The 12884-nt window shown below is 41.4% G+C and overlaps 1 protein-coding gene across 1 annotated transcript in view; it reads right to left on the bottom strand.

Moving 5' to 3' along the window:
• Positions 1-273: 273 nt before the first annotated feature.
• Positions 274-12884, bottom strand: part of ESR1 (estrogen receptor 1) — an 829643-nt gene continuing 817032 nt past the window's right edge. Inside the window, exon 9 of the mRNA XM_029596558.1 lies at positions 274-1331. Within this exon, the coding sequence (XP_029452418.1) occupies positions 1103-1331 (229 nt within the window). The 3' untranslated portion in view covers positions 274-1102. The remainder of the gene's footprint in view (positions 1332-12884) is intronic.

Here is a 12884-nt window from a genome sequence, read left to right as displayed (position 1 = left end):
CTTAATGCAAATGGTTACATATTAATGAGCGGCTTTGCATACATGGGTGTGTGATATAGGTCATTAATATTTTACGTGGGTTGGACCTGATTTAGAGCTGCATTATCAGTAAAGTGGAAATGTGCATTACTGATAATGTGTAATAGCTTGTTTATTTTTTTAATGTGCATTGAATACTGATGTCAATGTTTAATGCACATCAACACATTATCACAGCTTAGTAAATAAAGCCCTAAGCTTGGACGCATTATTTAGGAAATAAAGCACTACTGAAAATGTGGATTCTACTGTATTAGGGAATAAGAACAAAACCTATCTTCTGCCATTAGAAAGCCATATATTTTTTTCACTGTGTTGAAAGCAGTATTTTAAACTGGAGTTACATGGGCAGTGAACAGATAATGAGTTAGTCTAATAAACTGAGTTCTCACAGAAAATACAGTACATGTGAACGGATACATGACCCTTGCATTCCTGAAGAAGGAAAACGGGCTATGATGCTGCTCCAGATAGTTAAATATACTGCAGATTGTCAACCAAGACACATATATTAGATATGATGTAAATCAAAACCAAATCCTACATTTAAAGGGGAGGAACATAAGGACAATCAATGAATGTACTGTTGATCAATAAAGACTTTTCTAGTTTTCCTGTTTTGTGCTTTTGGGGCATATTATCTCCCAGTACATAAGGAGTTGCTCAGTTTGGCTTTCTCCACTGACAGCTGCTCCTCCAGGAATCAACCAAACTTGTTATTTTAACCCTGACTCAGTGAAAAACATTGGTCAAGCTTCTTCAAAACTAGTGGCCAAGCCAATCAGAAAAAGCCCTATGCCACTGTAGCAATGGGTAACGGGAGATATTTCAATTGCATGGTAACCTCTGAATGCTCCAGGAATGTCCAAATCAATGGCTGCTCTCCCACTCTGAACCATAGCAAGCAATGAAAGAGCTCATGTAGTAAAAATCAGTGGTGATTGATGTGTGCTGGAGTGTTTTTATACAAGTGATGTAATTCAAATAAAGTGATGTATGTACTATATATAGGTAGTATGCTGCTGAGATTCTCATGATCCAAGTAAGGTCTAAATACAAACACTCATACTGTGGTTGGCAAGCTCGCATCTTCTCTATTTACATAAAAAGACTGCATGCAAGGTGATGTGGCAGATGTGCTAGTTAGCGGGCTCCGGCTGTCTTCTGCCTGTGCAGTTTGCGTCTCTTTCGGTGTGTGCATTCGGTGGGCATCCAGCATCTCCAGCAGTAAATCATACAAAGGGACTACATTCTTGCATTTCATACTATACAGGTGCTCCATGCCTTTATTGCTGTGAATGAAAATGCAAATGAGAATAATCAAAATAAACAGGTACTGCACGTGGACTTTGCATTAATAAGAAACAAAGAGATAACTATAAAGTACTAAGGGCCTGATTTTCTACGCTTTTTCCTCATAGTCACAGAATGGGAGAAAGGTCTTGGTTAATTAGACTCTGAATCTGTCTAAACCATGAAAACATTTTATCACAGGGAACGGTGACTCACGGTGCCAATGACCCGGGTCGCATCATTGCCACTCAGTCATAACATTCTGTGATGACTTTCGTTTAATACATTGCCACTACTTTACGATGAACATCATGGATTTAGAAGTCTAGCCGGGCTCATGACTCAGGAGGTTGAAGGGAAAATATGAAGACTATCTATTATATATTTGCAGGTGCTAGTGGTACCACTGAAAACAATCAGACATTACCGTTATGATGGCTGAACCGAATGACGGTATATAAAAATGAATGAATGAATGAATGAATAAATACATAAATAAATACTTTTCTAATAGCAAAACAACAGTTAAAAGATTTTTGCTCACCTCATGTGCCTAATGTGAGAGAGGATAAGGAGCAGCTGAGCAAGACGTTTCTGCTGTTGCTGCAAAGAGAGACCTGATTTGGCCATCAGATGAATCAATGTATCTATGATTTTATCCAGAATAATATGAATATGCTCGGTTTCTTCCAGGGTCTCCAAGGTGCTTGATAAAAAAGTATACACACCTGAGGGGAAAAAAAAAAAATTAAAACCAGAATGAGACGGAATTGCTGCCAAAATAATACTGAGCATTTCTTGTGTCTGAAGACGATCCGGGCTGTATCTCAACACACCACCCCTATGCAGATCACAGAAAAATGCTGAAAGCATTGTGGTCCAAAGTGCTTCCATTATCTCAATGTTTTACATACCTTCGTTCCATGTGAGAATCACTAGATCACAATGGTTTACAGGTTAAACATTCATAATTATTCTATGTGTTACGAGAATGAAAACCGGACAACATTCACAGTTATAGGATGTATTACGTTGGCAGACATACAGAATGAAACAGAACTGGGGTATATGGGGTTGAGAGGGAAGGGTCTTGCTTAGATCATGTTTTGGTTAACTGGGTCATGGTGAACTGGTGGTTTACGTCGAGCTGTAGGCATTTTTGAATAGCCAAGTTTCCAAGTCACTTTTAAATTTCTTTTTTGTCTGACATTGTTCAAGGTTCCTCTGGCATGGAGTTCCATAGATTTGGGCCAGCATTTGATATAACTCTGTCTCTAGTTTGCGTTAGATGGGTATTTCTAGGAGGCCTTTGTTTTGTGATCTTAGATTTCGTGGGGGGATTGTGTGGTTTAAATGATATTCCCATCAGACCATTATTGTTAGGGTTAATATTATTGTAAATTATCGTTAGAACTTTGTAATATATTCTTGATTGAATAGGTAGCCAGTGTAATGCCATCAGTGCAGGGGTGATGTGGTCACATTTCCTTGCTCTAGTCAGTAGTTTGGCTGCGGCGTTCTGCAGTTGTTGTAGTGGTTTTAAGTGACTTGCCAGAAGACCTAGAAGTAAAGGATTACGGTAATCAAGGTTTGGGAATATTAGAGTTTGTAATACTTTTCTGACCTCTGTTGGGCTTAGTAAAGGTTTTAGTCGACTCGTGATCCGTAGCTTATAGAAGTCTGATTAATCAGTTTATTAATGTGGGCTTTCATTGTTAACTTTTTGTCAATTTGGACTCCTACATCTCTCATTTGAGTTGCAGGGATTATTTGGCAATTTCCGATATCTATTCCTGGAGATATGGAATTAGATGAGTTTCGGCTCAACCAAATTATTTCTGTTTTTTGGGAGTTCATCAGGAGTTTCAGTTGCGCCAGTTTTTTCTTTTATTGTAATCATATATGTGGAGATCATTGATGCTGTTTTTTCAAATGAATTTGTCAGTGGGATTTAGCATTGCAGATCATCCACATATAGAGAGAAGTTTCATGGATTACAAACTGGTTAAAAGACAGGAAATAAAGAGTATAGGATTAAATGGTCAATTTTCTCAGTGGAAAAGGGTAAACAGTGGACTGCCACAGGGATCTGTACTTGGACCAGTACTTTTCAATATATTTATAAATGATCTGGAAAGGAATACGACGAGTGAGGTTATCAAATTTGTGGATGATACAAAATTATTCAGAGTAGTTAAATCACAAGCAGATTGTGATAAATTGCAGGAGGACCTTGCAAGACTGGAAGATTGGGCATCCAAATGGCAGATGAAATTTAATGTGGACAAGTGCAAGGTGTTGCATATAGGGAAAAATAACCCTTGCTGTAGTTACATCCTGACGCCGATGGAGGAGCAGCTCATTGAACGAGTGGACCGGATATGTTTGCGGGAATGGATGAGAAGTCCTGGAGGTATGGAAGATAGAGAGTCCCCACTGCCTAAGAACAGAAAGTGATGAGGCCTGCTATTGCTTTAGAGCAGGCAGACTTCCTCTTACTCCCTACCATTTCTGCACTACCTTTGGTTGTTAATCTGTAAGAACATAAGAACATGCCATACTGGGTCAGACCAAGGGTCCATCATGCCCAGCATCTTGTTTCCAACAGTGGCCAATCCAGGCCATAAGAACCTGGCAAGTACCCAAAAGGTAAGTCTATTTCATGTTACCATTGCTAGTAATAGCAACGGTCCAGGGAATATGTAGATATCTATTAGCAAAATCTGATCTCAGTGTTGTTACTATCCCTTATTGGAGTGCATGATTTCAACACTTGCTTCTACGACATTATAAATAATGATGTCACCAAAAGTACTATCACCTATTACATTACTATGTGAAGGCATGACGCCATCATATTCCCAGTTCAACCTTCTGATAGTCAGACCAGCATCTTTCAATAACCTCCCTTTACAGCTAATATAACCATCATGAAAGACCAAGGGCCAAGAACATCACCATCAGTATATGAGAATTGCCTGTTTGCTTACACACAGTAGGTATAGCAAGGCCCAGCTCTGTATGGTTGTGTGCAACCCCTATGTAATATGCTAGTTTGCAATGACCTATGAGAATTTGAGATTGCCACGATATTGGACATGTGATTCCAAAAAGGCTCTAAGTGAAGGCCTGCTCTGTGAGCACTCAGATGTGGGCACTGCCTCAGAAACTGATGAGGCAGTGCTGAAACCTGTATGTTTGCATGCCCATGTAAGACTATGAATCCTATGTATATGTGATATCTTCAGATGCACATGGATGTCAGCTAGGGAATCTGGCTGTAACATGTTGAATCTGTGATTGATGATTGTAGCTGTCAACTTGTAGTTTCAGACTGTGCCTTTAAGCAGCTGAGCAACTTGTGATGTATTTTACTTATAGAGCGTTTGGTTCCATGTCATAGGCCCTGCTAGAGTTCTAACATACCTATGCGATTATCTTGCCAACATGCGAAGGCTCTAAGGCATAGCCAAGGGTAACAAGTAGGCGCTAGCTATGCCAAGCTATGCACGCAGTTTTGGCTGTCCTACACAAATGCTATGGTGAGACATGACTCTTTTTGACTGAAAATCAATATGAATACATTAGGACTGCCACATCTCTTTGTTGTTAGATTTAGTTGGTGTCTCCTTTGTTTACTACTGTCAGTTGCAGCTAATGACCTCTTTTCACAATGTTGCCTAACTAGGCCTAAGTGGTTTCTGATTCTGTTGCACACTGACCCAGCCCGAGGATCGGTGACTAAAAGATACAGATATGAAAAACCAGAACCACTATGTTAGACTCGCTTCCATGCAATGGGAATGACTAAATGATGACTAACAGGCAAAATAGCCAACTATGCAATTATGCCTAGACCATGGTCAACAGACTCTTCTGGTACTGCTGGACTCTCAGCAGCACTTGATGCCACTGACCATGAGCGCCTCATCATCCATCTAATGGACCTTAGTCTCTTAGGCTCAGCACTTGTGTGGTTTAAATCTTTCCTCTTCAATAGCACCCAAAGCATATTCCCTGGACAGGCATGCTCTCACCCTCACCCCCTTCTATGTGGTGTGCCATAAGGTTTCATTCTATACCTAACTCTATTCATCATTTACTTGGCCCCAGTTGTCAAACTAATCAGAGACCTACAAATTCCTTACCATGCCTATGCTGATGACATTCAGCTATTGTGCCTCCTTGGATCTGACCCTAGAGGGCACAGAAGCTGCCCTTAAAGGCAACAACTTATAATAAAACTTGTAAAATATATCTGAAGTAGAAAGCCTGTGAGGGAGTCAGCTGGACTGATAGATGATTGAAGAGTTAAAGGGGCACTTAGGGAAGATAAGGCCATCATGGAAAGAATGAATTCATTCTTTGCTTTGGAATTTACTGAAGACAATGTTGGAAAGATACCTGTGATGAAAACTTTTCAATGATGATGATTCAAAAGAATGTATACAAATTCCTCTGAAGCTGGAAGATGTAGTAAGTTGGATTGACAAAATAAAGAGTAGCAAATCTACCAGACCAGATGGTATACACCCCAGAATTCTGAAAGAACTAAAAAATGAAATCTTGGATCCATTACTATTAATTTTTAATATATCTTTGGGATCATCCATCATGCCTGAAGACTGGAGGGTGGTGAATATAAGCTGCATCTTTAAAAAGGGCTCCAGGAAACTATAAATTGGTGAGTCTGACTTCAGTTCCAGATAAAATTGTGGAAATTATACTGAAGAACAAAATCACAGAGGATATAGAAAGACATGGTTTAATGGGACATAGCCAGCACGGTTTTACACAAGGGAAATCTTACCTCACAAATCTGCTATATTGTTTGAAGGGGTTATGTATATAATAGTGATCTGGTGGCTTTGATGTATTTGGATTTTCAGAATGTGTATGACAAAGTGCCCCATGAGAGACTCCTGAGAAAATTAAAAAGACACAGGATTGGAGGCAATGCCCTATTCTGGATTGCAAACTGGTTAAAAAATAAGAAGCAGAGGGTAGGACTAATGGTCAGCTTTCTCACTGGAGAAGGGTAAATAGTGGAGTGCCTCTGGGATCTGTACTAGTACGAGTGCCTTTTAATATATCTGTAAATGATCTGGAAAGGGGAACAATGGAGTGAAGTGATCAAATTTTTAGATGATACAAAAATATTCCTGAGTTGTTAAATCACAAGCATATTGTGAAAAATTGCAGAAGGATTCTTCAAGGCTGGAATACTGGGCATTTAAATTGCAGATGAAATCTAATGTGGGCAAGTGCAAAGTGATGCACATGGGGAAAAGTAACCCATACTGTAGTTATACAATATTTAGTTCCATATAAGAAGTTACCACCCAGGAAAAGACCTGGGCATCACAGTGGACAATACTTTGAAATTAGTTTGTGGTGACAGTCAAAAAAGCAAACAATGTTAGGAATTATTAAGAAAAAGATGGAGAATAAAACAGCAAATGTCATAATGCCTCTGTATTGTTCCATGGAGAGGCCGCATCTAGAGTACTGTGTGCAGTTCTAGCTGTCACATCTCAAAAACAATAAAGATTTGAATTGGAAAAGTACACAGAAGGGCGATCAAAATGATAAAAGGGATGGACTGGCTTCCCTACAAGGACAGGCTAAAGACATTGGGTCTGTACAGCTTGGAGAACTGACGGCTGAGGAAGGGATATGATAGAGGTTTATAAACTCATGAGTGGAATAGAATGAGTAAATGTAAATCATTTATTTAATCTTTCAAAAAGAACAAAGACTAAGGGGCACTCCATGAAGTTAGTAAACAGCACATTCAAAACAAATCAGGGAAAATTATTTTTCATTCAACGCACAAGTAAGCTCTGAAATTCATTACTGGAGGATGTGGTTAAGGCAGTTAGCAAACTGAGTTTAAAAAAAGGTTTGGACAAGTTCCTGGAGGAGAAGTCAATTAATTGTTATTATCCAAGCAGACTGTGAGAGCAGCATGGGATCTATTTACTGTTTGGGATCTTACCAAGTACTAGTGACCTGAATTAGAAACAGGATACTGGACTTGATGGACCCGTGATCTGACCCAGTACAGCATGTTCTTTAGCAATCACAAACCTCAACAATTGCTTTAAATGATCTCAAGCCCATTATACCTTAACAAACCAAGTTAAATCCTCAAAAAACAGAGGTTCTGCTGGATGGAAAAAGAGACCACATTCACATCCACTCCAGACCCTATCAGATTCCAGAACCCTTCACACTGCAAACTGATGTCTCAGAGGCAGGCTAGGGAGCAGTCTTAGTCCAAGAGAAAGATGGCCAAGAATACCACGTGGCATACATTAGCCTGAAGCTGATGCTGTGGAAGAGGTATTACTCAACAATTGAGAAGGAGGCAGTTATGTGGGCCTTAGAGGCACAATTAAACTCTGGAATTTGTTGCCAGAGAATGTGGTTCGTGCAGTTAGTATAGCTGTGTTTAAAAAAGGATTGGATAAGTTCTTGGAGGAGAAGTCCATTACCTGCTATTAAGTTCACTTAGAGAATAGCCACTGCCATTAGCAATGGTTACATGGAATAGACTTAGTTTTTGGGTACTTGCCAGGTTCTTCTGGCCTGGATTGGCCACTGTTGGAAACAGGATGCTGGGCTTGATGGACCCTTGGTCTGACCCAGTATGGCATTTTCTTATGTTCTTATGTTCTTACCTGCTGGGACGGTAGTTCACGAGTGTGATGGATTTTGAACCACTTATATGGATAAACAGAAACAAGGAGTCCAATGCATGGGTGATGAGGTGGTTCCAGGCCCTGCAACCCATTCAATTATAAAATTCAACACAGGGCTAGGAGTGAAAACACCAATGCAGATTTCCTGTCTAGAGAGGTGTCCCTAGTGCAGGTAGGCCCTCAGCCTGGTAAGGCTGAGCTGAGGGGGAGGGTATGTAAGGGAGTATATAAGAAACTCCCTCAGAACCCCTGGACTGGTCACAGCTATCTGGCCCAGTCCTTCTTATAATCCAAGCCAGCAAGGGATTCTGGGCCCAGGGAGGAAGCCTACAGAGGCCCCAGGGAGAAGCCAGGAGTCCAGCTTATGTATAGCTGACTGTTCTGTTAACCCAAAAGACTGCTGAGGTAAGTGGCCTTTTGCTGTATTTCTCTTTTGCCTGTAAATAAACTGCATGTTTGTGTGCAATCAGCTGAAGTTTGGACTCCTTTTTATACCCCTGGTTGTTTCCTAACCTGTGGCCGCTCCTGAGTGACCAGAGTTCCCCATTCCATGTCCACGGCTCCAGAGGCAGGCTGAGCTCCGATATGTGGATGAGATGATGGCGCAGGGAAAAGGGCTTTAGATTTGTTAGGAACTGGGGAATAATCTGGGGGAGAGGAGCCTATTTGGACAGGATGGGCTCCGCCTTAATTGGGGTGGAACCCAGCTGCTGGTGCTAATATTTAAAAAGGAGTAGGTCAGCTTTTAAATTAGATCATGGGGGAAAGCAGACAATTGCTCAGAAGGACATGATTTAGAGTGATGTATCTTCCAAGGATACACACAAAACAGGGAAATTAGAATATTCCAGTAGAGAGAAAGAGGTAGAGTGGTGAAAGAATCTACACTGCCCGTATCATCTAATAAGCAGGCTGTGGAGAAAAAATAGAAATAACGGTACAAACAACAACATATTTTAAAACATCTGCATGTGAATGCCAGAAGCTTGAATAATAAGATTGGAGAGTTAGAATATATGGCATCATACCAGGATAGAGGCATTATAGGTATTTCAGAGACATGGTGGAAGGCGCATAAACACTGGGACACTGTGATACCAGGGTATACATTTTGTCAAAGTGACAGAACAGAGCGAACAGGTGGAGGGGTAGAACTGTGTGTAAAGGATGGCATAGCATGAAGCATGATAAAACTCCTGCAGAAATCAAAATGCACTGTGGAATACATATGGCTAGAAATTATAGGTGTGATGGGTAGGCATATACTAGTGGATGTATACTACTGTCCACCTGGCTAAGTTGAAGAAACAGACTATGAAATGCTGGAAGATTTTAATTACCCCAATATTAATTGGGTCAATGTCTCATCCAGTACATGCTGGAGAGGGTAAGTTTTTAAATGCTACGAATGATTGCTTCATGGAACAGCTGGTCCTAGAACCAACAAGAGGTGCAGCAACTTTAGATCTAATTCTCAGTAGAACACATGACCTAGTGCAAGGGGTTACTGTGATGGGACTATTAAGCAACAGCGGTCATAATGTTATCAAATTTGAAATAATCACTGGAGGAAGAATATTAAATAAAAATACTGTAGTAGCAAAAATAATTTAAAAAGGAAGACTAAGACAGAATGAGGAAATTAATAATGAAAAAACTGAAAGGAGCAGTTATAAAACTGAAAGATTTGCATGAGGCATGGGCATTGTTTAAAAATGCCATTTTGGAAACTCTGATAAAATGCATTCCATGCATAAAAAAAGGTCAAAAGAAGACCAAATGAATGCCAGCATGGTTGGGTACATCCCACATGTTCTGGATTCATCTGACTGGACGCCAAGATATGAGAAATTACTACTTATCTGATAATTTCCTTTTCTTTATGACATTCAGATGAATCCAGCTTCCCTCCCTTGGCTGCTGAATAATTGCATAATGATCCTCCTGTGTTCCTTCGTGTTACAAGGGTTACTGGTAAGTGTTATTCCAGTTACTGGTAAGTGTTATTCCAGTCCAGACTAGTGTTATTACATTCTTGTCTAAGTTCAGTGTTGCCTGTTGGCTGAGTATTGAAATGATTATCTGTTTTTAATCAAATTTTTTCTAGTCTGTCCACAGTTGCTTTGGAAGAACATACTGGCAGGTTGATGTCACTGCAGGGTTATATATACTGTGACATCAGTTTGCTCCATCTCCATCTGCTGGTAGAGGTGCATAACCCACTTGTTATGGATTCAACACTGTGAAACTCCATCACATATCCTTCTTGATTCACTTCCAGAACCCACTAATCATTGTGATTTCAATCCACCTCTGATAAAAGAGAGAGAGGCAATCCCCTATCTCCTGTTCCTGGGGATGGGTCAGCAAACCTTCATTTGGAGGTTCGGAAGGTTCCACTACCCGAGGCTGTGCCACTTCTGGGTTGTCTGGGACAAAAGGACTGAGACCTTCCAAAAGGTCGAGTCCTCTGAAAGGTCACTCCTCTATAGGGTCGAAGACACCTGGATCATCTAGCCTGACCTCTCATGTTAAAGGAGTGTGCTGCATCTGCTTCTTATCCTCCAGCAAATGAGGAACTGAAGATTTGCCCCACTTACTGGCTAGTTTTTCCAACTCGTTCCCAAATAAAAGTGAGCCATTAAAGGGCAATTTGGTGAGGTTAGCCTTGGAAGTTGCATCGGCCGACCAATTTCTCAACCATAACTGATGCCTGGTAGCTACTATAGAAGCCACCCTCTGGCTGAAGTGTGGACCAAATCAGAGTCCGCATGGTTCCATAACTGCCCTGGAGCTTATCCCAGAGTCATCAACCTCCTGGGAGAGAAGCAAACAAGAGTGAGCCACCAAGGAACAATAAGAAGTGATCTATAAGGTCATTGCCACTGCTTCAAATGCTTACTTAAGGATAGAGTCAATCTTTTTATTATGAGCATCTTCAAGGCTGGGATCCTCCTTCCACGGGAAAAGGGGACTGCTTGGAGACTGCCCACACAAGAGCATCTATCTTCGGAAAATGCACGTGCTCTCTTATTACTGGATCCAGAGGGTACAGGTCTTCCAAAACCTGATGCCCTTTCAAATTAGTCTGTAGGGTGCTCAATCAATTCTTGAATGGCCTTCATCAGGGGGAAAACACAAGAGGCTTTACACAAGGAAACTAAAATGGGATTTCTCTTTGGCTCAGACACGGAATCTGCCCCAGGAACCCTGAGCATTTTCAAGGTCTGGGAAAGAACCATAGCATAGTTCTAAATGGTTCTAATCCTGGAGTAATTTCACCATCCTCAAGAGAGTTAGGATCGGCACCAACATCTGTGTCATTGGGACCTCTATCTGGAAGTCCAACTGCCACTATATGAGTACTCCAGCTCTTAAAAGAAGGTCCAGGCAAGGTTTGTACCTGTGCCTCTGCTCTGAGAGCATTGGACAGGGTTGAAGATTGCGCCTTAAGAAAAGATTACAACCCCTGTAAAAATTCTACCTCTGAAAAAGTTAAAGTATCCAAACCAGGAGGCACCTGAGACAAACTCACTGAGCTACCATCCCCTGCTGAGGAACCAGTTAGGGAAGTTCCAAATTCAGGTGTCCCACCTGAGTCATCTTTACCCAGTCCTACATCCGGCTGGGAAGAACCAGGTTTAGTGAAATCAGAGGAAGATAATTCTCCCTGAGCTTCCAAACAGTGTTGGCACAAGTTAGCCGGCACTCCTGTCTGAGATACCCTAATATGACAGGCAGTACAAAGAGAAAGATGCTTAGGATTCTTACGTATAGGCGCTATTATGGCTGACAGTGTACTGAGCGGTGGCCGGAGGTATGCGTCTAGCTGTTATATATATATATATATATATATATTTATTTATTTTTTTATTTTTTTATATGCCCAACTTAGGTGACCAAACATTAGGGGTCCAACACTTAGGCGACCCACACCTAGGCACCTAACTAGGCATCCAAGACTTAGGCATCCCAAGATAAGTGCCCCAATAAACTTAAGTGCACAGTACAACTTGTGTGCACAGGCAAGCATGTGGGCACTACGGTGCCACTGAACATGGACGCACAGACTATAAGGCCCGATTGTGCATCCAAAAACTGGGTGTGCAACCTGGACGCACAGCTAGATGCACATGCCGACCTGACTATCCTGTAGAGGGCAGCCTGAAGTGCCATTGCTTATTACCACCCAGTGTGTAGTGAAAAAGCCTCAGAGAGGGGCCTAGCCTAAAGAGGCTGCTCAACCTACCAGGCTGTCCATGTCTCTCGACCTCCCATGGAGCAGGATGAACATCAGAATGGCGTGACAAGCACAGAGACTGGGAGAAAGAAGGAAGCCCTATGCAACAAAAGCCTTCTTCTAAGTCTCTGTAAATTATATATATATTTTTAAACTTACTGTAGCTCAGCCTTACCTGGCTGAGTACAGAGATTGTCTCTGGTTGTAGGGGGAGAGGCCATCACCACTGTGCTCAGCTTCCTGCACCTGCTGCCTTTCAGCTGCTTAAGCAGCAAAGTCCATGCCAGCTGAAAGCTAGCTACCAGACCAAGGGACCACGGAAATCATCTCAGGAATTCTCAACTGTGGGAGGGACCATTTGGTATCACCACAGGAGAGTGGGGTATATTTATTTTCCTTAATTCTCCTTTCTCAAAATGAAGCAATCTCCAGTAGGGAGATACACGTCCACCATCTGCTGGAGAGGGAGAATACTGGCAGGTTGATGTCGCTGCAGGGTTATATATACTGTGACGTCAGTTGCTCCTTCTCCATCTGCTGGTAGAGGTGCATAATCCACTTTTTCTGGATTCATCTGACTGAACGATAAGAAATGGAGAGTTTGGTTA

This window comes from Rhinatrema bivittatum, chromosome 3 (genome assembly GCF_901001135.1).
Source record: "Rhinatrema bivittatum chromosome 3, aRhiBiv1.1, whole genome shotgun sequence".
In the NCBI taxonomy this organism is placed as follows: domain Eukaryota; kingdom Metazoa; phylum Chordata; class Amphibia; order Gymnophiona; family Rhinatrematidae; genus Rhinatrema; species Rhinatrema bivittatum.
Note: the sequence above shows the minus strand (reverse complement) of the source record. Positions and strands in the feature narration are given on the sequence as shown.